General features: G+C 42.8%; 1 protein-coding gene across 3 annotated transcripts; it reads left to right on the top strand.

Moving 5' to 3' along the window:
• Positions 1-7,556: 7,556 nt before the first annotated feature.
• LOC124149142 lies at positions 7,557-26,297 on the top strand. 3 transcript variants are annotated; one of them, XM_046520519.2, is made up of 2 exons: positions 7,557-7,824; positions 23,937-26,297. In XM_046520519.2, the coding sequence occupies exon 2, from the start codon at positions 24,025-24,027 to the stop codon at positions 25,975-25,977; it is 1,953 nt and encodes a 650-aa protein (XP_046376475.2). In that variant the 5' UTR covers positions 7,557-7,824; positions 23,937-24,024; the 3' UTR covers positions 25,978-26,297. The 3 variants fall into 3 exon arrangements, with proteins under 3 accessions (XP_046376475.2, XP_046376477.2, XP_046376476.2); XM_046520521.2 differs by lacking the exon at positions 7,557-7,824 and adding an exon at positions 14,716-14,801; XM_046520520.2 differs by lacking the exon at positions 7,557-7,824 and adding an exon at positions 14,905-15,033.
• Positions 26,298-27,475: the final 1,178 nt, after the last annotated feature.

Below are 27,475 nucleotides of genomic sequence, written 5' to 3' on the forward strand. Positions count from 1 at the left end.
AGTCAGTCAGTCAGTCAGTGAGTGAGTGAGTGAGTGAGTGAGTGAGTGAGTGAGTGGGTGAGTGTTTGGGTGAGTGACTGAGTGACTGAGTGAGTGACTGAGTGAGTGAGTGAGTGGGTGAGTGACTGAGTGACTGAGTGACTGAGTGAGTCAGTCAGTGAGTGAGTGAGTGAGTCAGTGAGTCAGTGAGTCAGTGAGTGAGTCAGTGAGTCAGTGAGTGAGTCAGTGAGTCAGTCAGTGAGTCAGTGAGTCAGTCAGTGAGTCAGTGAGTCAGTCAGTGAGTCAGTGAGTGAGTGAGTCAGTCAGTGAGTCAGTCAGTGAGTCAGTGAGTCAGTGAGTCAGTCAGTGAGTCAGTCAGTGAGTCAGTCAGTCAGTCAGTGAGTCAGTGAGTCAGTGAGTCAGTCAGTCAGGGAGTCAGGGAGTGAGGTTTTACGCCGCTTTTAACAATATTCCAGCAATATCACTGCGGAGGACACCAGAAATGGGCTTCACGCATTGTACCTATGTTGGGATTCGAACCCGGGTCTTCGGCGTGACGAGCGAACGCTTTGACCACTTGGCTACCCGACCGCCCCAAAGGACAATGTAATCACATTATACAGAACAAGCTCAGACAGTCAAACAGGCGAGAAAATACAGACACAAAACATTTTAAAGCACAACAAGCTTTGGGCGGTAATATTGTATTGCAGTTCACAAGAGTAACGAGATGTCTGATCTCTCTGAATGATCTCACTTCAGTGGCACATGTTGAAGGACAACAATAGATTACTTGTTAAATGTTACTGATAGTGCACAACAGCAAAGAAACTTATTGTTCAAACGTCAGCGATCGTACACAAAAGGTACTTTTTAACATTGATTTACTTGCGGGAACGATGTGAAAAAAGCTAATCTGAACTATTTTATCTCTGAGTAAACATTTATAAAGCGCTCTTGTGTTAGTGAAGTATGCACGCAGTTTAGCAGGATTTATAGTAAAGAAATTGCGTATCTAACATACAAACCTTAGCAAATGTGGATATGTGTATGAGAAATTGTTAACGTCGGTCTTTGAGTGAGCTCGAGTGAGTGAGTGAGCGAGTGAGTTTGGTTTAACGCAGCTTAGAACAGTATTCCAGTTTTATCACGGCGTGTCAGTTTGATGTGGGAGGAAAGCCCGAAGTGATGCATGTCTCAGACGTTTATCACTTCGGTGAAACCCACGAGCACGGGTATGGTGCTGACAAACCTAGAAACATAATCGGGGCGAACCGGATTCGAACCACGATCATAGGTTTCTGGCGTGCCCAGGAGACGACTGCCCCTCCCCCCCCCCCCCCCCCCGTGCCCCCCGTCGGTCTTTAAAGCCACGCGTTCTAAATAATGCAAAGAGGGTTTTGCACACACACACACACACACACACACACACACACACACACACACACACACACACACACGATCATGAACTTAAAAAAAACTACAGAACGTACTCAAGTCCGGAGCTTATTCGTCCTTAACGTAGCCTAGTGGTTAAGCGTTCGCTCGTCACGACGAAGACCCGGGTTCGATTCCCGACATGGGTACAATGTGTAAAGCCCATTTCTGGTGTCCCCCGCCGTGATATTGCTGGAATATTGCTAAAAGCGGCGTAAAATCATACTCACTCGTCCTGAAACCCGTCTCCCGAACAATTACTGCTCGTGATGGCGATTCGTTAATCAACAGTGTCGTCCGGATAAACGGGGTTCCAATGTACATAAAAAGCATGACAGCACAACATGGGCTGCATGTCCACAACGACACGACCACAGCTCAGAATGACAGGTGTCCCTAGAGGAAGAGGGCAGACGTTGTACGAACTGGTTTCCTGGCGTCAGATCACACGTCTCGAAATCAGAAGTCAAACTTAAAGAAGCGGCCGTAAAATCCTATTCAAGCGGTGCATTACGAAGCGGAGAAATCATGACCGAGACGATTGATTTCACTGACTTAAATCATGCCATGGTTGAATTATAATGTCTCTGTAATTTTGCATTATGATAATATTTGCGTTAGTTAGTCAGGATGGCCAGTGAATTCCTGGCTGAGAATCAACACCGCGTCGTACGTCATCATTATGCTTCAACTGACGGTTGTCACTGGTGGGGCAGGATACGCTCACCTATTCGCGAACATTAAGAATTACCACTATGGGATAACGTTTGATAACCACATATTAATTATTATAATATTATATTGTACATTTAAATACCGCCGGTATCCAGGTACTAGTATCTGCTCAAATGCGGTTTTAATTTGTTCCCCTACCAGTGGATCCGTTCGCATTCCTGTTATCATTCTCAACTCCCTGCGGAGTATACAACCTAGGACACCTCATATATCGGATACCCATTCCCTGTGGGTGAACAGAGGCACATTTGAACTAAATCACTTGTCCAGGGTGACACCACATGTTAATGACAAACATGTAGTCGGAATTGAATAAAGAACTCTGCTTTTAGTGGAGATTTCTTTGGATTATGTAAAGGGTTTGGTTTGGGTTTGTTTCTGGTGTGTCTCCATTGTAAACCTGCATTTCATCGTGACATTATCATGATTATGAACCACGCATGTACATTCACGACGCCTGATGCTGTTTGTGAAGCTTTGATGTTGGTAAATAATACCAACATATTCCAGCACTGTTGTAGAGATGGTGTTCAAGAAAAATCTCCAACCATAAAAATCTCCAACCATAAAAAACACCTCTCATCGCGACAGCACAAAATTTGTTTGTTTGTTGTTTAACGCCGCATTCAGCAATATTCCAGCCATATGAGTGAGTGAGTGAGTATGGTTTTACGCCGCTTTTAGCAATATTCCAGGTATATCACGGAGGGGGACACCAGAAATGGGCTTCACACATTGTACCCATGTCGGGAATCGAACCCGGGTCTTCGGCGTGACGAGCGCGAACGCTTTAACCACTAGGCTACCCGATCGCCCGTCACAGACCCCCGTCATATAGCTGGAGTATTGCTGAGTGCGCCGTTAAACAACAAACAAAGAAACACATCTGACGTCATCAGTTGGGAAGGAACATATCCTATACAGTAAGATATCAGTTCTAGCCTTGAATGGTCATTTACAACGATCGTCAATATCAAGTGATGAGTGCTGTTATGTAATTATACATTTAGGCTGTAGACATCGCCGCGAATAGCTGCAAAGTTTTGATGCTGCGTACATAAATACTCACTCAATCGATGATTGTCCTGTATGGGAAGTATAAGATATATTTTATACACATCAGCTACATTTTCTGAGTTAAACGCTCCCGCATACGCATACGCAAACGCACACGCGTCGCTCTGGCAACGCTCTGTTTTGTCTACATATCAGAAGGTTTGTACTCCTGGTTCCCGATACCGCCGACAATATACTGTTGTTACCTAAGCGCCGACAATGGATAGTTCCCGAAGCACCGACTATAAGTAGTTGTTCCCGAAAAAACATTTATCGTAAAAGCGTTGAACTATGTTGGCTAACCTGAGACATCTTTTCCTATCCTTCCCTTTGAGTGAGTGAGTGAGTGAGTTAGGCCTAACGCCACCGTGTTTCAGTTTCACTCACAGCGTGACAGCTAGACTAACATTTAGTCTATGAAATCTTATATTACACAATACCCATCGTATAATAAAATAATTTTCCCTAAGCTGATTTCATATGTGGAATAGAGCCAGCTAGAGCTGGCTTGACTTGCTTTTGTATAAATTTCTAGATTGTTGTTTTTTTCTCATAAAATATATATATTCCACAGTCATGGTGCAGGACAACGTGACAGCTTGGTGTGGAGGAAAGTCAGTAGTGATACATGTCTTAGTCTAGTTTGCTTGTCGTAAGACGCGACTAACGGGATCGGGTGGTCAGGCTCACTGTCTTGGTAGATGCATGTCATCCAAATTGCGGATCGATGCTCATGATGTCAATCACTGGGTTGTCTGGTCCATACTTGATTAATTACAGACCGCCGTCATATAGCTGGAATATTGCTGAGTGCGGCGTTAAACAACAAATAAAGAAACAAACAAAACAGGTCTTAGTCATCAACCACTTTGGTAAATCCCACGAGAAGAGGTGTGGTGATAAATAAGAAAATTGTAAATAGGTCGAACCGGAATTCGAAACAACCATCACAGGTTTGTGGCACAACTCTAGTGCGCAAATCCGCACAGCCCACGGCGGTCCCTTAGACGACTGGGCCACCAGTGCGCCCACCCTGACCCCACCCCTGACCCCACCTCTGACCCCACCCTGACCCCCACCCTGACCCCCACCCTGACCCCACCTCTGACCCCACCCTGAACCCCACCCTGACCCCACCTCTGACCCTAACCCTGAACCCACCCTGACCCCACCTCTGACCCCACCCTGACCCCACCTCTGACCCCGACTCTGACCCCACCATGACCCCACCATGACCCCACCTCTGACCCACCATGACCCCACCTCCGACCCCGACTCACACCTGACCACACCCTTCCCTTCTCTTTGATTCCGTCTTGCGTAACATTATTAAAAACACTCCGACATTATAATCAATCAATAGTCTCAGGTGAAGTCATATTCTGTGGCTAAAGAAAATCAACAACAAAAACACAACTTGAATACACGGTAACTGTAATCAAACATCTCATCCCAATAACATGTAAATATATCTCTGTCTTTATTGATTGTCTTCCAGCATTCAGTACACAGTCCAGCGTCACACTCTGAATGTCATTACATACAGTAAACTACCGTTATAACGAACACGCTTATAACGAACTGACGGATATAACGAACTTACGTTTTTGGTCCCTACTATTTGCTGTAGTCATGCTGTATATACTGCTTATAACGAACTACGGTTATAACGAACTAAAATTAGTAGTCCCTTTGAGTTCGTTATAACCGTACTTTACTGTATATACTTATGGAGGTATTTATCAAGATAAAAACAGTATTCTCTACATGTCGATGAGGTTCCACCCAAGCACTGGATCGATTCGAAATAGGCTGTATATATTATGTATAAACTTGCGTCATAGTTTGCATGTCCATGTCGATAGCGGATGGCCCAATCATGCTGGCGCACAGCCCTTTGTCAACATAACGTGAAATATAAATAACATTAATCTGAACATGGAGAACCTTTGAATCCTGGACTACCTCCCTTACGTGCTAAATATATATTCGCTGTCCAGCTCTTAGTCTAATTGGTATACATTGCTATTTTTACTGTTATTAGTATTATTATTGTGGCTGTTGTGTTGCATCTGGTAATAATAGTGTAGCTACTGCTGTAGCGCTGTAGCCGTGATTATTGCTGTCGTTGTTTCTCTATGTTGCATAGTTTTTGTTGCGGCGTGTTCCTGATCTTGAATCTTCTACTGTTGTTGCTGCTGTTGCTGCTGTTACCGTGTAGCTTCCCCCGATATGCTGATGATAGTGCAGCTGCTTCCTGCTGCTTCTCTTGTTGTCGTGTTGCTCAGAAAGTTACTGTATTGTACTGGTTCAGCTTCTGCTGTAGGTGCTTTTCTTCTACTGTTGGTGCATGTTCTGCTGTTGTTGCATGTTCTGCTGTTTGTGCATGTTCTTCTGCTGTTGGTGCATGTTCTGCTGTTTGTGTATGTTCTTCTGCTGTTGGTGCATGTTCTGCTGTTGTTGCATTTCTTCTGCTGTTGGTGCATGTTCTGCTGTTGGTGCATGTCCTGTTGTTGGTGCATGTCCTGCTGTTGGTGCATGTTCTGCTGTTGTTGCATGTTCTGCTGTTTGTGCATGTTCTTCTGCTGTTGGTGCATGTTCTGCTGTTTGTGTATGTTCTTCTGCTGTTGGTGCATGTTCTGCTGTTGTTGCATTTCTTCTGCTGTTGGTGCATGTTCTGCTGTTGTTGCATGTTCTGCTGTTGTTGTTGCATGTTCTGCTGTTGGTGCATGTTCTTCTACTGTTTTTGCATGTTCTGCTGTTTGCGCATGTTCTTCTGCTGTTGTGTATGTTCTTCTGATGTTGGTGCATGTTCTGCTGTTTGTGCATGTTCTTCTGCTGTTGGTACGTGTTATTCTGCTGCTGTGTATGTTCTTCTGCTGTTGGTGCATGTTCTGCTGTTTGTGCATGCTCTTCTGCTGTTGGTAAATGTTCTGCTGTTTGTGCATGTTCTTCTGCTGTTGGTACATGTTCTTCTGCTGTTGTGTATGTTCTTCTGCTGTTGTTGCATGTTCTGCTGTTGTTGCATGTTCTGCTGTTGTTGCATGTTCTGCTGTTGTTGGTGCATGTTCTTCTTCTGTTGGTGCATGTTCTTCTGCTGTTGGTGCATGTTCTTCTGCTGTTGGTGCACGTCCTTCTTCTGTTGGTGCAAATAGTTATATACACTGGAATTGTAACACGGGTTTCAGCAATGTGCTTTTAGAAAGGGGCAAGTGAAGTTTTGCGATGATCATTCTCATATTTATTAACTTTGTTCTAGGCAGGAAAGGCATGTTGTTGTTTCAAACAACAATATGATCCTGTTTTATCGTCACTCAAAACAGCAACATTGTATCTGTATATGGAAGGTGAAACAGCAAGGTGATGTTGCTTCATCGTCAAGGACGTCAGCAAGAGTGAGTGGGTGAGCATGGTTTTACGCCAATTTAGAAATATTCCAGCAATATCACGGCGGAGGCCACAAGACATTTGATGTGAGGAATCGAACCCGGGTCTTCGGCTTGACGAGCGAACGTTTCAACCACTAGGCTACCCTACCACCCCAATTCAGCAATACTTGTTCAGGCAGTGTCTTACCTTTTGACGTGTTATTGGTCACAATAGCAAAAATAAATGAAATAAATAAACGTGTATTGTTTTTTGTAGTTTAGAATGGTACCCGGGCCTCATTGGTCACTCAGCCGTCCCTAAATGCGTATAGGACAAACGACACTGCTCGTCCAAGAGGTCAGCTAGCGCACACGGTTCACGAATACGTCCACAAATACCTTCAAGATTTATACAAATATCGTCAATCTCAATTGCACAACGGCTTATTAGCGTGGCCTATCAAATTAAATGTCAAGGCCGTCAGCCATTAATCACCGCCAACGCCATCTGGCCGCTGTCAGGTCAAGTCAGCAGTCACTTCATAGGTAGTCATGTCCTTTTAAAACACCTGTCAAGTACGTCCTGGATATATACCCTGTTTACCAAAACAATATATGTAAGTAACACACCCTTATACTCCTTGCCGCAGTGTCAACGCCCATGTCTTCCCCGTCTAACGCCATTCCCATCTAACGACTCTCAAGCATTATAGCTGAAACATGTCAACTTGGCATTTACACAGCACAGTTATAGCTTTCGGCCATGTCAGGTAAGATTAACGCGCTCACTCAAAGCAAATTCACTAATTTCTTCTACCGTAAATAATTGCTCACTGGCAATAGAATCGGCACAGCCGGGTGTTTGTTTGGTTTTTAAGATACCGTGCGCAGAGTGGCTGCCATGAGACTTTCTCTCGAGTCAAGCCGGGAAGTCGTCTGCTCAAGTGGAATTAATCTCTGTGAGGAGCAGACGACAGGTTGAACACTCACTCCGGAGGTGTGAACGAGGCTTTGGCAGTGGGGACGCTCCGTCTGTTGGGATATATTATAGATCAATGTCTACAGTAGGCACGTGACCTATTGGCTTTCCCGCCACGTGATTAAAGAGCAGACGGCTGTGAAACCAGCATGACGTGATCGGATGAAGGGAGTCCATGTGTCATTATCTTACACCAAATTTACACTTGAAGTCCCCGGACACACACTTGATTATCGTCCGCTCAGGCCTTTCTACTGATCAAGTATATAAGTAAGTATTACCATTTCAAACGCTCTTCTATGATAAGCTGGATTTACATGTATACGTTTCTGCAGAGATCTACTTATAAATATTTGAATCTCTTTCTTATATTCCTACTTTTATTCAATATTTTATTAAAAAAATGTTTATGTAGTTAAGAGTATGTATGTACCTTTTATCCAAATTAGACTGTGTTAAACCTACCCAAACTCTGGCATGGAATTATGAGCACGCTATGTTGTGAAATTCTGCTTGTCGGCTATTTCTCTTGGGTATGTCGCTAGTTCACAGAACTATAAGAATGTATCAATGATCTTCATTCTTGAAATATATTAATCGTAACTGGCATTGTATCATCGTAAACAGGGATTCCCTACACTCTACAAAGATCCCCAATTTATCCCAGTAAACATGTGTGCCATACATTACCATCAATTGTTTAATACATTCATTAAGAACACAATATAATGTTCACCCATACGGTGGGTCGGTGGCATGTCAATTAAAAACCAAAAATTATGTTTCGAAGTTTAACATGATTTTCCAATATATTATCACCAAAATACGATTTGAATACATGCAAGGACTACAAAACAAACAATGATATTGCATTTTTTAATCTAAAGTCAGTTTTTAAAAATTGTTTGTTTTGTAACTTTAATTCCACGAAAGACATAATTCTCCGAGAATACCCATGACATGCTGCAAGTACGCAACACGTCGTATGAACAATTAACATTGATTACAGCCTTGTCAGTAAAAGGTCGTCCACTCGATAGACTGAAAGTAGTTTGTTATTTTGTATTGTGCTCTCACAATATGCTCTACAACATGCCATCGATCTCCCCGCAACCCCGCATGTCCCTGTACCGATCACCCCCGCTTGCTATTGACGGCGATGTCAACGGGGTATTGACGGGGCAGGGGTAGTCGTCAAGTACCCCGGTTAGACAATTCACAGAGTCGAGAGGGTGGAAGTGGCCGACCCTCTTGTAATACATTCCATTTGTCCCTGTGCGGCGCCACCACTAGACCTATAGTATACTTATCTTATACAAACACAGAATGTACATATATCAACGCTAGTGCTTCGTAGCGCAATGCATTCGTGGTCTCAGATTTAACCGATCTGGATTATAGCATTTGCCACCGGTGACCCGTGTCTTCGAAGTATGCATGTACATTGACTGGAATAGAGTGCATGTAGACAAGGCGAGCCTGGGCATTGTGGCTATCGTTGAGGACAAGCGCGACACGGAATAAGAATAAAGAATTCTGATATAGAGGCAAATGACACATATGCATTCTACAAATGACAATATGCACAAGAAAAAACACTAAAGAAATTTTGGAAAGATATGGAATGTGACTGTGATCGTTTGGAATGTGATCCAGACCATGAGCCATACGCACAAAGCGTTTTTACCTACATGACCACTGATAAACCAGGGGTGTAAACTTAAGGTTGCCAAAGAGTTTGAAGTGTCGTCATGTATGACATCACATATGACGTCAGAGGTGTTAGCTTGACTGTGACACTATAAGTTGTAGCAGGACCACGAGCAGGGACGCATACAACCCCATATACTGGGCCTATACCCCGATTTTGTTCTGCGCTAGGGCACATAGTACGCATATACCTGATCCCTGTACCATAACACATATACTAGACATAAACCTGATCGCTACTCTGTACAAAAAACCTATACATTAATATACCTGATCGCCACTCTGTACAAAAAAGCTATATATTCATAAATCTGATCGCAACCCTGTACAAAACACATATATTATCATATACCTGATCGCTACTCAGTACAAACTTCATATATTATCATATACCTGATCGCTACCCTGTACAAAACACATATACTATCATATACCTGATCGCTACCCTGTACAACAGACATATACTTTCATATACCTTATCGATGCCCTGTACAAAAAACATATGCTACCAGATACCTGGTCGCTACCCTGGACAAAACACATATGTTATCATATACCTGATCGCTAACCTGTACAAAACACATATACTTTAATATACCTGATCGATGCCCTGTACAAAACACATATACTATCATATAGCTGATCGCTGCCCTGTACAAAACACATATACATTCATATAGCTGATCGCTACCCTGTACAAAACACATATTATATCATATAGTTGATCACTACCCTGTAAAAAAACATATACATCCATATAGCTGATCGCTACCCTGTATAAAACACATATTCTATCATATACCTGATAGGTACCCTGTAAAAAACACATATACTATCATATACCTGATCGCTTCCCTGTACAACAGGCATATACTTTCATACAACTTATCGATGCCCTGTACAAAACACATATGCTACCATATACCTGGTCGCTACCCTGTACAAAACACATATGTTATCATATACCTGATCGCTACCCTGTACAAAACACATATACTTTAATATACCTGATCGCTACCCTGTACAAAACACATATACTATCATATAGCTGATCGCTACCCGGTACAAAACACATATACATTCATATAGCTGATCGCTACCCTGTACAAAACACGTATACATTCATATAGCTGATCGCTACCCTGTACAAAACACATATTCTATCATATAGTTGATCACTATCCTGTAAAATAACATATATATCCATATACCTGATCGCTACCCTGTACAAAACACATATTCTATCATATACCTGATAGGTACCCTGTAAAAAACATATACTATCATATACCTGATCGCTAACCTGTACAAAACACATATACTATCATATACCTGATCGCTACCCTGTACAACAGGCATATACTTTCATACACCTTATCGATGCCCTGTAGAAAACACATATACTATCATATACCTGATCGCTACCCTGTACAAAACACATATACATGCATAAAGCTGATCGCTACCCTGTACAAAACACATATTCTATCATATACCTGATCGCTACCCTGAAAAAACCATATACATTTATATAGCTGATCGCTATCCTGTACAAAACACATATTCCATCATATACCTGATCGGTACCCTGTAAAAAGCCATATACTATCATATACCTGATCGCTAACCTGTACAAAATACATATACTATCATATACCTGATCGCTACCCTGTGCAAAACACATATACATTCATATACCTGATCGCTACCCTGTACAAAACACATATATTGTCATATACCTGATCGCTAACCTGTACAAAACACATATACTTTCATATACCTGATCGCTACCCTGTACAACAGACATATACTTTCATATACCTTATCGATGCCCTGTACAAAACACATAAACTATCATATACCTGATCGCTACCCTGTAAAAAAAAGACATTCATATAGCTGATCGCAACCCTGTACAAAACACATATTCTATCATATACCTGATCGGTACCCTGTAAAAAACATATACTATCATATACCTGATCGCTACCCTGTACAAAACACATATATTATCTTATATCTGATCGCTACCCTGTATAAAACACATATACTTTCATATACCTGATCGCTAACCTGTACAAAAAACACATATACTATAAAAACCCGATCGCTACCCTGTAAAAAACACATATTCTATCATATAGTTGATCACTACCCTGTAAAAAACACATATACTATCATATACCTGATCGCTACCCTGTACAAAACACATATATTATCTTATATCTGATCGCTACCCTGTATAAAACACATATACTTTCATATATCTGATCGCTACCCTGTACAAAACACATATACTATCATATACCTGATCGCTACCCTGTACAAAACACATATACTATCATACACCTAATCGCTACCCTGTACAAAACACACATACAATCATACACCTAATCGCTACCCTGTACAAAACACATATAATAGGCATATACCTGATCGCTACCCTGTACAAAACACATATAATGGCATACCCCTAATCGCTACCCCGTACAAAACACATAATAGGCACACACCTAATCGCTACCCTGTACAAAACACATATACAATCATACACCTAATCGCTACCCCCTACTGTAGCAATGCACCTGACCTGGGTCTGCTTGCGGCTGTGTCTCTCACACAGTTATCAACTCGGCAATATTGAACGTATTTACACACCTCTCAAATCAAAACAAATTGGCCTCAATTATGACCGTGATTGTGTTACCTGGGCAGAGGTCGCCTCCAGACACAGTAAATCTCTTGAAGGTAACTCGAGCAACATACGTGCTGGTATCGAGCCTTCAAGCATTCCTCAACTAATTAGAGACCACTATCGCAATGGAAGCATCGCTTCTACTTATACCTACCTTTTTTCAGAACATCTTATACTCCGAACCATAAGATATCACTCATATGTTCAATGTATTTCTATTCATTACCAAACATATACATATAGTTTTATATGTATCATTGTTCTGGAAGTAACATAATAAGAATAACAAAAACAATAGTAATGTATTAGAAATATATTTCTTTAAGCAAAGCATTACAATCTTCATATGCCACAAACCTTAAATTTGTTTAACATCATACGAGAGGTAACTGACGGGCAGGACAGGAACCCTTTTGTTCCCATACCATCTGAATGATTTGAGAATTGAGCAAAACCTTTAGAAATTAATTCCAAAGTTATCAAAAATAGCGGTTTGAACATAAAGACTAAATGTTAGTCTTAGTTTCCACGTACACTGGTCATTTGCGCCCCTACCGCTTTAATTCCGGCACCAACTCTCGAAACAGTCAATATTGGCATATATTCACTCCTGGGAATTCTTCACGAATGGCTATTTATTTTCCCCTCCTGTGAAATAATAGTACAACGTATGGACTGATCGTGTCCAGACTATCAACCACTAGTTTGCAAAACATGTTAGATAACTTCAAGACAGTCATGACCTCACTTACTTATTCACTCACTCACTCACTCACTCAATCGCCCACCCTCCAACTCACTCACTCACTCGCCCACCCTCCAACTCACTCACTCACTCGCCCACCCTCCAACTCACTCACTCACTCGCCCACCCTCCAACTCACTCACTCACTCACCCACCCACATACTCACTCACTCCGTCGACCAACCACTTTGGCGTCTAAATCGAGTATAGATGTTGTTCAGCTCTACCCAGCTCTACCAACTTCTACCTAGCTTTACCCAGCTCTACCTAGCTTTACCCAGCTCTACCTAGCTTTACCCAGCTCTACCCACTTCTACCCAGCTCTATCCAGCTCTCCAGCATTCATTGATTACCAACGGAACATCAGCTCTCCGTGTTGCGTGACATGTTATCGTGATTGTCATTATTTATGCACTCGTCCACACAAATAACACAACAAATTGGGGAGCAATCTTCGATACTGTCACAATGACGGCTTGACATGCAACGGAGTGATCGAAGCAACGAGTGCGTTGATCTCGTTCTACAAGTATGGCGGCATATTCCTTGTCATATCTGGGATTAAAACTAAGGGGTTATCTGTAAGTCACGTAGTTGTGTCAGCTGTGCCTGCGCGTGCCAGCTAGATACAGTTCGGGCTGACCTTTCAGTCGTCGTGACCCACACAACGTACACGACGAGTGCAGTTATATGTTTGTTTGTTTGTTGTTTAACGCCGCACTCAGCATATTCCATCGATATGACGGCGGTCTGTAAATAATCGAGTCTGGGCCACACAATTCAGTGATTGACATCATGAGCATCGATCTACACAATTGGGATACGCTGACATGCATCAACCAAGTCAGCGAGGGTGACCAGCCGATGCCGTTAGTCGCCTCTTACAACAAGCATAGTCGCCATTTACGGCAAGCATGGGTTGCTGGAGACCTACTCCCCCTAGAGCTTCACGGGTGTATGTACTCGGGTTACAAGGACGACATTGTTTTCTGTTTGACAATCAATTTCGTTCAATTATTCTATTGATCAATCTCTGGCAATTATATACTCAGATACTGACAGTACAAAATTGTCTCTTTCATATTAATCAGTTTTGTGTTATTGTCCTGTGATTGTCTTGTAAGATTGTATGATAATGGCACACGTTATTGATTACAGTGAGTGAGTGAGTTGTGTTTAACGCCGCTTTTAACAGTATTCCAGTTATATCGCGGCGTGTTAGCTTAATGTGAGAGGAAAGCCCAAAGTGATGCAGGTCTCAGACGTTTACCACTTCGATGAAACCCACGAGTACGGTGCTGACAAACCTAGAAACATAATCGGTTGGAACCGGGATTCGAACCCACAATCATAGGTTTCTGGCCTGCCCAAGGGACGCAACTCTGCACAGCGAATCGCGGCAACTGGGCCACTCGTGCCCCCTTATTGATTCGAATCTGAATTATCAGGGTTTTTTATATTACAGTAATAGCTTTAATTAAATTAAATCGCAAAACTGCATTAATGCAATGTACATTTTAATTGTTGCTTATTAAAGACAGGGATCCTTGGTTGATGCATGTCATCGCATTCCAACTGTGCGGATCGATGCTCATGATGTTAATCAGTGTATTATCTGGTCGAGGCTCGATTACTTACAGACCGCCGCCATATAGCTGGAATATAGCTGAATGTGGAGTTACACAACAAACAAACAAACACATAATGGGCATAACCAGAGTGTTAAAGGCGAAAGCCGCCTTTTTCACGATCATGGGGCGTGAAAAGGAATACAGGTAAAGGCGTTATTCAGAGCTCGTAACAGCTCATTAAAGCAGCTTTGTGTGGGGTAGGTGACACCGAGTACTGACAATACAACAGCCAGGGCAGTGTGGCCTTGTGTGGACATTAGATACGAACACACTGTCTTGTATAGCCTGTATAACTAGGTGAATATACACCTATATCAACCATACATATTGACGATACATAGAAAAGATTGATAAAGGATTTAACATATCGGCTCCTTACACCAGCTTTTCTGGGCCTACACGGGGCCACTAATCCGTGGTATGTACACGCTTAAGTCTCATGAAACCCTCGATGCATCATATGTCGGTGAGTATTTGGAACTAGAATCAAGTAGTATCCGTATCACCGGAGATCTTCTTGTGTGAGTTTATGTATGTCTTAATTTAGTCGTCAGTGATCTTGGCGAAGTCTTTTGTAATCTGGGTATTGGATAAGAAGGTGTTGCGTCCCGTGTGGCAGTGGACAGGTGTTAATTAGTGTCGTGCATGACCTACTACTTGTGGCGCTTGTGAGACGGTGGAGAGAGAACAGCGGAAAGGTAAGTATTCTTTCAAAGTTGGGGATAGAAACCGTGATTGATTTTAACATAGGTTCAGTATTACAGAAATATTAGCTAATGCTGGTGCTTCAATAACAAAATGAAAACTAATGTAATGGCGTTAATATTAGGATTATACAATTGTGTATCACGCATGTCTTGCGCCGATTTGATGAATTGAATTGTTTCATGTGTACATGCGGGTCAATTTGCTTGACACGATGCCATTTTGTCTCTGCGCCCTATGTCCCTCCCCTCCCTACCCTCCGACAAAAGAAATGGTCGCTTTCTCCCAATGATCGTCAAAACATACCACTACCATTATTACGCACTAGTACCACATGACTGATTTAAACCCATGCTCCCATCACTACAGCCCAGTGACCCTGTACCACGTGATCGCTTTAACACCATGCCCCCAATAATATCAAACCCATGCCCTTGTACCACGTGATCGCTTTAACACCATGCCCCCAATAATATCAAACCCATGCCCTTGTACCACGTGATCGCTTTAACACCATGCCCCCAATAATATCAAACCCATGCCCTTGTACCACGTGATCGCTTTAACACCATGCTCCCAATAATATCAAACCATGCCCTTGTACCACGTGATCGCTTTAACACCATGCCCCCAATAATATCAAACCCATGCCCTTGTACCACGTGATCGCTTTAATACCATGCCCCAATAATATCAAACCCCTGCCCTGTCCCACGCGATCGCTTTAATACCATGCCCCAATAATATCAAACCCCTGCCCTTGTACCACGTGATCGCTTTAATACCATGCCACAATAATATCAAACCCCTGCCCTGTCCCACGCGATCGCATTAACCCTACCACTGCGAACCACGTGATCGCTTTAACACCATGCCCCCCACCATTGCCAAGCCCCTACTCACTACAATCTGGGGCGGTCGGGTAGCCTAGTGGTTAAAGCGTTAGCTCGTCACGCCGAGGACCCGGGTTCGATTCCCGACACGGGTACAATTTGTGAAGCCCATTTCTGGTGTCCCCAGCCGTGATATTGCTTGAATATTGGTAAAAGCGGCGTAAAACCATACTCACTCACTCCCTACCATCTGTTTGCACACGTCCTCCTTTCGTCAGTACTCTGTGGTCCGATTAAAACGCTACCCATCATCATTGAACCACGCCCCAACCTAAACCACTACACAACACAACGCAATGTAGTCTAATGGATCTTAAAGCTCGATTCACTGCGCGGTAACAATCCTGCCAGTAAGCTACATAGTATCGACTCTCGATACAAAGAAAAATCATTTTAGTCCGGCGGCTGTGAAATCGATTTAAAGGCGGGGTTTCTGGTTAGCAGAGTTCTGACAAAAACGAAAACAAATTATACTCGCTAATGTCGAACCTTCCTCATTGTGTCTTCATGTTCTATCTGTTGATTACGACGGCACTGAAACGTGTCGATATCAAATCTCAGCAACGTTGAAAGACAAACTGTATATAAAGTGGGTGAGTGAGTGAATATGTTTTTACGCTGCTTTGAACAGCATTTCAGTTATACCATGGCGTGTCAGCATGAAGTTGGAGAACGGAGCTAAGCGATGCCAGGTCTTCGACGAACATATAGCTTGTCTGAATACATCAGGCTTGTGCCGACGCCCGGGGGTCATAAAACTAATTAGTCCCATTAAAGGGTCAATTAGTTTCGCAGATACTCCGAAGTAGCTTCGTGGACTGTTTGCGTACCGACGCAGAATGTTTCAACAAATTCTGCGTAGTCCCCGCATAGCTACGCAAAAGTTTTACAAACATTGTGGGTAGTCCCCGCGTAGCTACGCAAAAGTTTTACGAACATTCTGCGTAGTCTCCGCATAGCTACGCAAAAGTTTTACAAACATTGTGGGTAGTCCCCGCGTAGCTACGCAAAAGTTTTACAAACATTCTGCGTAGTCTCCGCATAGCTACGCAAAAGTTTTAAAAACATTGTGGGTTGTCCCAACGTAGCTACGCAAAAGTTTTACAAACATTTGGGGTAGTCCCCGCGTAGCTACGCAAATGTTTTACAAACATTTTGGGTAGTCCCCGCGAGGCTACGCAAAAGATTTACAAACATTTTGCGGAAATTTTGCGAATTAAAGTAAAAGACTTTTGCGTCGTAGTGTATGTAATCAGGCGTTCGCTGGTGAAACCCACGAGCACGAACAGTTTAGATGACTTGGCCATCGTATAGTATACGTGATGTCTTATGATTATTAATAATATGAAGTTACAAAATAGATTTGGGGAAAAACTAACAGCTTTAGTTACCACGTTTTATATCGATGGGCGCAGTTGTACCGGAAATTGTAGATTGCATATCGTGATATGTACCGTTCAATCAACAAAATGCATGTACTGCGATACACTATGACTTCAGAGTACAATTCAACTAAGTTCACTCTAAATACTATTACCTTGTAGAAGAGATTGCAGGAATGATGCCATGACGTAATAATGGTTTTCTAGCTTCCCGAACATTAAATCTGGCGCATTATAAATGAACAGATTTATATATATAAACACAATGTACGTCATCATTACCCAAACAGCGATGAAAACTTATTTTACTGCATCGTTATTAACGTTACATATGTTTTAACCATGTTCTGTAATTTAATGGCGGAATATTGACGGAGGGCATATAACCCAACTCAAATTTATGAAATAAATAATCTGATCGGATCTGTGCAGAGTTGCGTCCCTTGGACATGCCAGAAACCTATGATTGTGGGTTCGAATCCCGGTTCGCCCCGATTATGTTTCTAGGTTTGTCAGCACCATACCTGTGCTCGTGGGTTTCACCGAAGTGGTAAACGTCTGAGACCTGCATCACTTCGGGCTTTCCTCCCACATTAAGCTGACACGCCGTGATATAACCGGAATATTGTTTAAAGTGGCGTTTAACCCAACTCACTCACTCACTCACCTGTTATACCCCTGGCGGTATAGTGACAAACAACTTGGTGGACAGGTGTGCACTGAGCGCTACAGGGAGGCGAGTTATGTTATTAACATGGCCCCTTTCGCAGCACCAGTTCAATGATAAAACTAACAAGGAAGGTATTCAGTACCAGACCACAATACCAGTAAACAGTACATTCAAAACAGTGGGAATAACTCATTCAAAATCCTTTCGTCATCTCACTACAAATTGGGCGGATTAACAATTACTGTATCTATTGAGTGGTAAATTAATCGTTTATGGACCATTACTGAGCATTTCTTTAAACAACTGGTGCTGTATAATGTGCAGAATTGACGTTGTATTATAAAGACACAGTCACGTTTCAGTTCATTTGGTGCTCCCAACATTTACCCTGGTGACGAAGCGCTCTCTAACTTCACGATAGTACTCGCAACAGAAATAATAATAGTACTTATAACCATTGATCGAACTAGAAGCCAGTCCCACAAAGCGATCCTAGTGCTACGACCGTCACGGGTCTATACTTTAAAGTATATGACTTACGACACACGTAGCACAAAGTTCGATTTGGCCAACAAGGCCAACATTCGCATGACGTCGATTAACCTACGTTTCATTTCCACATAAAGAGAACAATTGACACACTCGGTCCTCGCCGGTAGATTGCAGGCGCACATGTTTAAGATATATCAAAAACAATTAAAGCTATATATGGAATGTCGTGATATAAACAGAGGCGTGATGATACATTTATTCAGTTCACGTCGAGGGACTATTGGAGATCAATTTATATATTATTAGATTGTCACATCGTAAGCTGATTGCTGAAAATGTATGTCAGTTGACAAAAATTCAATATTGTGCTTTAATTTCGGCTTTGTGGACACACTAAAGACCTTGATCAGGTGAGTAATAACAGTTGTCTTATCGATGAGGATGCTCAACACTTACTGGCATAATGAACAAGATTTTAGTTCTCCAAGCCATTACGTGACGAAATCTGGTTGAGTCAGGTGTTAAGAGCAAGCACATGGTTGAAATGTGTGTTAAAGCATGAAACTTAAGCTTGGTTGAATGTGTGTCAAAAGCATGAAACTTGGTTGAATGTGTGTTAAAGGGCAAGTTCACACGGAAATTAACCTATTTTTCTTGTACTTTTTCCACATTAAAAGTGTTAACCTAGAAGTGTCATAGACAAAAATATCAAAATATCACAATTAATTAACATATTTTTCGCATTAAAACGATTTATATTTTTCACATTTACCAAGTGTTCTATTTCCACAACAAAAACACCATGGCTTATGCCCCTTGCAATATGACGTCATTGGTGCCAATTGATAAACATTATGACGTCATCATGCTTTGTTAGAGCCGCTTCACGTGGTGTAGGTCTAGGTGTGTGATTCTAGCGTCTCAGATGCCAGCCAGCATAGTGTTATGCTGAGTCACCACTGCGCCGGAGTGTGTCGTAGGCCATGTTGTTTTACCGCAAACTTGTACTTGATATCTTTTGCGTTGAGAATAGACAGGGACCAAGTTGAATTGGCACCAATTACGTCATAATCTAAGGGGGATAACTCAGGCCTGTTTAGCTCGAAAAACGAAGGCCTCATAACGGCATATCATTTTCACACTATTGTGAGCTTCCTACTTTCACTGTGAAAAAAATGAGTGTATATTTTGAAACACAGATACCAAATTATTCTAAAATTGCATTTTGTTTAGAAAAAGAAAGAAAGTGATTTTTGCGTGTACACTTCCCCTTTAAAAGCATGAAACTTGGTTGAATGTGTGTTAAAGCATGAAACTTGGTTGAATGTGTGTTAAAGCATGAAGCTTGGTTGAATGTGTGTAAAAAACATGACACTTGGTTGAAAGTGTGTCAAAAGCATGAAACTTGATTGAATGTGTGTTAAAGCATGAAACTTGGTTGAATGTGTGTTAAAGCATGAAGCTTGGTTGAATGTGTGTCAAAAACATGACACTTGGTTGAAAGTGTGTCAAAAGCATGAAACTTGATTGAATGTGTGTTAAAGCATGAAACTTGGTTGAATTTGTGTTAAAGCATGAAGCTTGGTTGAATATGTGTAAAAAACATGACACTTGGTTGAAAGTGTGTCAAAAGCATGAAACTTGATTGAATGTGTATTAAAGCATGAAACTTGGTTGAATGTGTGTCAAACGCATGAAACTAGGTGGAATTATGTGTTAAATCATGAAATGTTGCATTTTGTTATTCGTGTACTTTGTTATATGTGACTAGGCATATTTGGAAACTAAATCGGAAACCTAGTGCAATAAAATAAACGAAAAATTCCATTCCGTATTTTCGGAAAAAATCAGGATATCTTGCAATTAGGTACCTGCTTTCAGTGGCCAGGACGGCAACTCAAATCTTCTTGTGCCAAAACACTATTTAGTGTATCTTGTTTTCACACAGAGTAAACATTAGAGACAGGGCACTTCCAGGTATGTATTGGAAAGGTTCCTGAATGTTTCCGAATGTTTGGAGACACGACTTGTCATGTTGTGGGTACCCGGAACTGATGAGAGTACCAGGTCCATAATATGTTCTCAACAGATCCCGCTTTGGTTGTCGTTAAACCAATAGCTGATCGTTATCCCCGCATGTCGAGGCCCGTGATATGCGTGTTGTTGACGATGCTCATGATCATGATCACGTGCGTGTGCCAAGTCGTGTATATACGTCAGCTCCCGTGACGAACATAGTAAGGGTTGGTTCCCACGGCTCTGTAAAGTGTTATGCCTCAGCAAACAAGGACAATACCTTTCTACATAACTGAGTCACGTCTGGGATTCGAACCCACACTGCCACTGACTTTGTGTGTTGGCGATTAGGTGCCGCACTCTGGCAAGTGTGGGTTCGAATTCCGGACGGGACTCATCCAAAACAGTACGAGAATCTGTACTTTACTAAGAAAGTGTTATCCCAAATATAACATTTGTTACATGGAGCAGTTTGTGTGAGGCGAACGAAGGGCAGTGGGAACTTTGTGAAATGGCGAAAATGAACCATAATATAATGTATGGTAACAACAGTTGTTTTCCCATTACCAAAACAACCTTCTTATCTTTGAAACCCGGGGGCACGGGTGGCCCGGTCGTCTAAGGCGCCGCGATTCGCCGTGCAGAGTTGCGTCCCTTGGGCACGCCAGAAACCTATGATTGTGGGTTCGAATCCCGGTTCTCCCCGATTATGTTCCTAGGTTTGTCAGCACCATACCCGTGCTCGTGGGTTTCACCGAAGTGGTAAACGTCTGAGACCAGCATCACTTCGGGCTTTCCTCCCACATTAAGCTGACACGCCGCGATATAACTGGAATACTGTTAAAAGCTGCGTTAAACCCAACTCACTCACTCGCTCTTTTAAACCCGGGAAGATTCGGGTAGATAAAAGATCTTCAGCAACCCATGCTTGTCGTAAGAGGCGACTGACGGGATCTGGTGGTCAGGCACGGTGACTTGGTTGATGCATGTCATCGTATCCCAAATGCGTGGATCGATGTTCTTGATGTCAATCACTGGATTGTCTGGTCTAGACTCGATTATTTACAGACCGCCGTCATATATCTCGAATACTGCGGAGTGCGGCCTTCACAACAAATAAACAAACAAACATAACTTTTTGAACATAAAAACAATACAACGAATCACATATATGTGAAAGCCCTATAAACATAGTAAAGTGACATTTAGAAGTTGCAGTATCAGTGAAGATAGTATGTAACATATCTATTTCTTGAATGCAAGTCGCCGACCTATCCGTGCAGTTACTAGCATCTTTATGAAGCTACTTGTACAAGAAAAACGTGCAAGAGTACCAAAAGAATTTCCAGTCGACCCGTCCTAACTTCAGTCAAAATACCAAGTAGATTGTCGATTCCATTACCACATGACACAGTTGTATCCATGGACATTTATAACGTATAGTATCTGTACCACTGTTCTTGTAAATTGATGTGTGTAGCTTTAATTATATCATAAGCTGAAGTGTTCGAGTATGTTGCCCAGTTTACGACGAATCACGATATCTAATTAACTTTGCAAAAGTGATATAAAAATAATGAGGACTAAAATTGTTTATAAATCCATATATCTGAAATACTACTTGAAAGGCAACCCTCAAATGCTAATCTGTAGTTTATGAACAGTATGATGTGACGCTGATTGATGCAATACGTGGAACGATACGTGTATATACATGGCGAGGGGAATCGAGTTGAAAAGCTGTGGTATATCGCTGAATTGTTTGGGGTGTTCATTTACACACACACAAAAAAAAATTAAAAATTACCAATAGCACACGTGCGTGTATGAATGACTCAGCGGAGTGATCGCGCAGACTCCACCGACATCAGCAACATGTAAGTCGTGGCTTCATCCATATGCTCCCTTGGTGTTTGTTCAGATGCAAACACAAGGGGACATATGGCACAAATCAAATTAGGAATTGCTTCGGACTTATTGTCATCAGTAACCAATATAATCTGCTTGAACTTCGCTACTTGAAATAGTTTCATTGATTCTTGGGTTCAGAAAAGCATCCTTAGTCATGAAATACCGCCTTTTGAACAACTGAGGGAACACCTTACTCCGAGTTAACCATCAGTCAATTGTAGCCAATTTCGAGGTTAACAATCACTTTAATATAGACTATTTCGTCGTTACTAATCAACGAAAAAGACGATTTCGAATACACCTACCGCTACGTGATGACATATTACCTACTTTGTATTTTATTAATTTCAAGATATTATGTAGAGAAACTCCTTGTTCAAATTTGTTTTTCGATCCGTTCAGAAACGAGGCTACTGATTCAGCGACATCGCTTTTATCACTGGATTGCCATTCATGAGTGCAGCTACCCATTACCCTGTAGCCTGTAATAGCCACAAAATATGCCATACGGCAAAGTCACACATAAAGTCTGGCCTCAGTCAATACCGGTAATACCAAAGTTCACGTGTCTGCCAGAGCAGAGCACGTCTCGTGGTGACCCGACGTCTGACGTCACAGAGGACGTAGTTAATGCTTTCAGCTTCCCTGCAGTCGATATACCTTGATGGTAAATCCCTACCCTCCAGCTCATGATCGATACAGATTAGTCAGAAGCTTTACCTACACTTCACTGGGTCCGTCACTTTCATGCAGGCATTAACCTGTGAGCTACTTAACGTTCACATACATATTTACACTGGGATTGTCAGGCACTAAAGCGGACACACAATAGGTAAGTTAACCATCATCTCAGTCTCTGCAGTAGAAGATCTCAGCCGTTATTTACCGATACCTCGATGAGATACTATGAGTCTTTGACATTATGCCGATTTCATTTTTTCTCTACGTTTAATGTTTTATTGACGTTTTATTCATCTTCTTCTAATATCATCACCATCATCTTCATCTTCATCTTCATCATCATCATCATCATCATCATCATCATCACCACCACCACCACCACCACCACCACCACCACCACCACCATCATCATCATATTATTATTATTATTATTATTATTATTATTATTATTATTATTTATTAAATATAATTAGCAATATCCAAAACGTCGGTTTTGATATATTTCGCTATATTTGTTAATTGTTTCATTGATGTTTTTGATTAAATATCCCTTTGGGAATTCAGGATCAGAATAGTGCCCAGCTTCCCTTAACTGTCGCAATAGCCGTGTAGAAGGTATATCCCAGCTGACTGTGTGTCATCACTCCCCGACGGCGTGGAAGCTTTGCTCGTGTTATTAACCATTGGTTTGGCTAGAAGACTCACTTTTTTACTGTTCGTCGTGATATAATTGGAATGTTACTACTGCGCCGTTCACCCACTCATAATTGATTAATGTCACTAAAATATACTTCCACAGCCATTCTAAAGTAAGATGTTTGCAACGTTCATCGAAAACGTATATTTTGCAGATGACGTTAACGTCGCCGCAGTCTTGAGATGAAGATTTGGTCAGGACCTCGTCAACAACGACCCTAGGGGGAACAAGGTGCTGCAGCGATGTCGCGCACTCAACGCACTACCAGAGACGCAGCGGATGCTCCTGGCGTCCCTCTTAAGCTACCACTGTTACAGGACATCACAGGCTCGAACCAAGTGATGCCACCATCTGCAGCAGACAATGCGAATGATCAAACTACAGCCCGTGTCAACATAGCGCGTCTCTCCCAGAACGAGGCTCTGTCGCTCCTGCACCAGTACAATAGTATAGTACTTGATGATGCCGCGGGGCCGCAGACTCTGCCACACATCAAAATTGCTATGAGAACGGGAGGGCCGAGGGCAGTCCCCGTGAGAGAGAGGATAACAACAAAGAGTCTTGAAAGAGTTGACAGACCCGGAGCGATGTATTTCACCGAAGGTCTTAGCTCCATCAGTGAATTCAAGGAGCCTCCTCTGGCCATGCGCAGACGAGACATTTTAGGTGCCAATATGCCAGATACGGTACGAATAGCTCGGGAAAGGAGCCATGTTACAATAGGTGTGAACTGTTACCGGGCACGCAGGCAGAGACTTGGAGCCAGGGCTCCGCGGACCATGGGGGTCAAAAGCATGGTCCTTGAGCCGGGGTCAGTGACGGCTAGTCAGATCACGGCACCTCTTGCACTTCCCCAGAAAGTCGACATGGCTGACGCATGGGAGGAGAGGTCCGTGAGAAGTGAGAGCCGGATTGCCCGGATGTTAAAAAAGATTGAGGAGAGGTACGGTAAGGACGTGGTTGAGCACGCCCTTCCTTCTACCCCAAGTGTCCAGTCCGTGGACTTTTACACGTCGTCAACAGCTGTTACGACGCCGGTGAGAACGCCGAGACGAACGCCCGTGAAGGAAAAAAAACCCACCAAAACACGCCTCAGTGTTGTGTCCCTTGGACAGTCTCTCTCGGACCTTCCCCGTAAACCCCGACCCTCTGTCAACATCCCCAAACAAAGCAAGGACATCAACTATAATCAAATAGAGCGATACAAACAGCATGTGACGGAGAAGAAGCCGAGTCGGTTTGAAATGAGGTACAATGTGATTAAAGAACACAAGCCAGGCCTTCACTTCCCGTACGGGGCAGAAAAGAAGTCATTTTTCGGGCCGGTTAAACCGAAGGCAAATACCAGAAAGAAACGCCAGATTGTTGTGTCGCTTTCAGATATGACTGGGACCCCGGACCAAGACGAGGGCGGGTCTGATGAAGACGCAAACAAACCTGAACCAAAGAAATCACAAAATGGAACATTCCATGTGGAGGGGGTGAAGGGTGTTGGGACAGGGCAAAGATTGTGGTCTCCATCTAGTGTCAGTACATCAGCATCAGTAGCTAACCCTCCTCCCAGTGTTGAGGTTGGACTGTATGACCTCGAGTTCCCACACATCAAAGACCCAGCAGCCATGTTTACACTGGACGAGGAAGAGGTCGGCGAGAGTTCTAGACTACAGGCCCCCGCGGGAGAACATCTCTCTGACGGAAATGCGTCTACGGTGTCTAGCTCCCTTCTCAGCGTCCCGCCTTTGGGTGCGGGGAACGAGCCTCGCCCACAAGAGGAACTGATCTGGGGGGAACGTCCTCCAAGAAAAGATAACCCCGTGGTTGATGATGGTCCATCCACATCTAGGAAAGTTCAGCCGTCTCCGGAGGTCAAGGTCACAAACATTGAACTCTATCCGGGGTCAGAGGATCGACCTCGACCTACCATCAGTGTCAGTGTCAGTGACAGTGACGAGGTGGAGGCAGACATTCAGAGACAGAAAGAGTCGAATATTGAGCCGAGACTTCACAGTAAAGCGGTGGATCCAGGGACTCACGGTAAAGTGGGGACAAAGGAACACAAGTTAAGTGATGAGGATGATGAGGATACGAGAAGCGAATCCAGGGCTAAGGAGAAGACATCAGCTGTGTCTGTCCACAATCAAAGCATCACATTTATTTCTCCACTCGAGACACAGGCAAATGCCAAGAGGCAATAAAACTGATGTCGAGACGTACTCAAGCAGGGTCCCATTTCACGATGTTACGATCTTATATTGTAACCGTTATTACGGTGATAATGTTGCTTTATGGGACGGACTCGTTTCCAGAGCATTTCACTACTAGAGCAGTTCACAGGGCGTGTGCCCAGCATAAACAATCTGCTAGTAGAGCATTGCATTGCATGAGCAATGAGTGACTGAATTAACATTGTTTATACCACATCAACTATTAGCTGTGATAGGACAGTGTATAAAAGACACAAGGGTTATGTATTTAACAATTACATGTAAAACCAATAATACTGTATTATTTAAAATGTTGTGTTTGTCATTAGACAGTGTTCAATCTTTTAAAAAAGAAGGGGGCGGTCGGGTAGCCTAGTGGTTAAGCGTTGGCTCGTCAGGCCGAAGACCCGGGTTCGATTCCCGACATGGGTACAATGTGTGAAGCCCATTTCTGGTGTCCTCCGCCGTGATATTGCTGGAATATTGCTAAAATAATGCTCATGCACTAAACATTTCATGGAAGCCGGTAGTTCTGTAGACCAAAGCAGATATGCAAGCTACCCGGCCAATTTGCACGTTGCGCATGACAGTATTACGTTCCTACACCCCCGTGAGGAAGCGGAGTAGAATAGGTCTTCAGCAACCCAAGAGACGTCTAACGGGATTGGATGGTCAGGCTCGCCGTCATATAGTTTAGCTGAGTGCGGCGTTACACAACAAACACACCAGGGCAGTCGGAAGACTCTGATATAAGCGCGAGTTTAAAGTTAATTGGCTTTTCACCCCACTTCAAACACACATGCAAAGGTCAATTCCAGGATAGAATAGAGACGGACACTAGCCTTCGGAATGAAGCGAGTTCATATAAAAGATTACGCGGATGTCAATCGATAAAATTATCCTAAGTAAATTAATATACATTCATATTTTATTTCCACTGGTAATCGAGTAATACCTACCTATTTCAACTGCAAGTCTTTCAATACAGGCACTGGGGTTAGTCGGTGTTCAAATTCATTGCATGACTAACTTATGCTTTACACGTTTGCTGAAAATATGTCAATGAAACCAAGCTCGGACATGGACACCAATAGATCTTGGACCTGTCAAGTGAATGCCTGTGAACGCGAGATCTAAGCGTGTGTGTGTGTGTGTGTGTGTGTCTGTCTGTTTTTACAAGTCCGACTAATGCCGATTTATAGTGTTAGCCCACTGAGATACCATGATGCAGTTAAACATGGATACCCCACTCAGACACAGTATACTGACTCCGAGCATACCAGTCCTTGGTGCCGTTGTACAAAGCGATCTTAGTGTTAAGGTGATCGTAACTCCCATACCTCACCATAGACAGTCGTAGCGCTGAGGTTGTTTACAACGGTACCCTGGTGTTAAGCCCTTCATGCTGAGCGCCAGGCAGGGACACAAGTACCATCTTTTAACATCTATTGGTATGACATGGCTAGGGTTCGAACCACAAACCCTCCAC

This window comes from Haliotis rufescens, unplaced genomic scaffold (genome assembly GCF_023055435.1).
Source record: "Haliotis rufescens isolate VD_foot unplaced genomic scaffold, xgHalRufe1.0.p SCAF_32, whole genome shotgun sequence".
Taxonomy (NCBI): Eukaryota; Metazoa; Mollusca; class Gastropoda; order Lepetellida; family Haliotidae; genus Haliotis; species Haliotis rufescens.

What these genes read in the sequence shown, in the direction of transcription:
- LOC124149142 (XM_046520519.2), top strand. Translation starts at nt 24,025, where the DNA reads ATGTCGCGCACTCAACGCACTACCAGAGACGCAGCGGATGCTCCTGGC.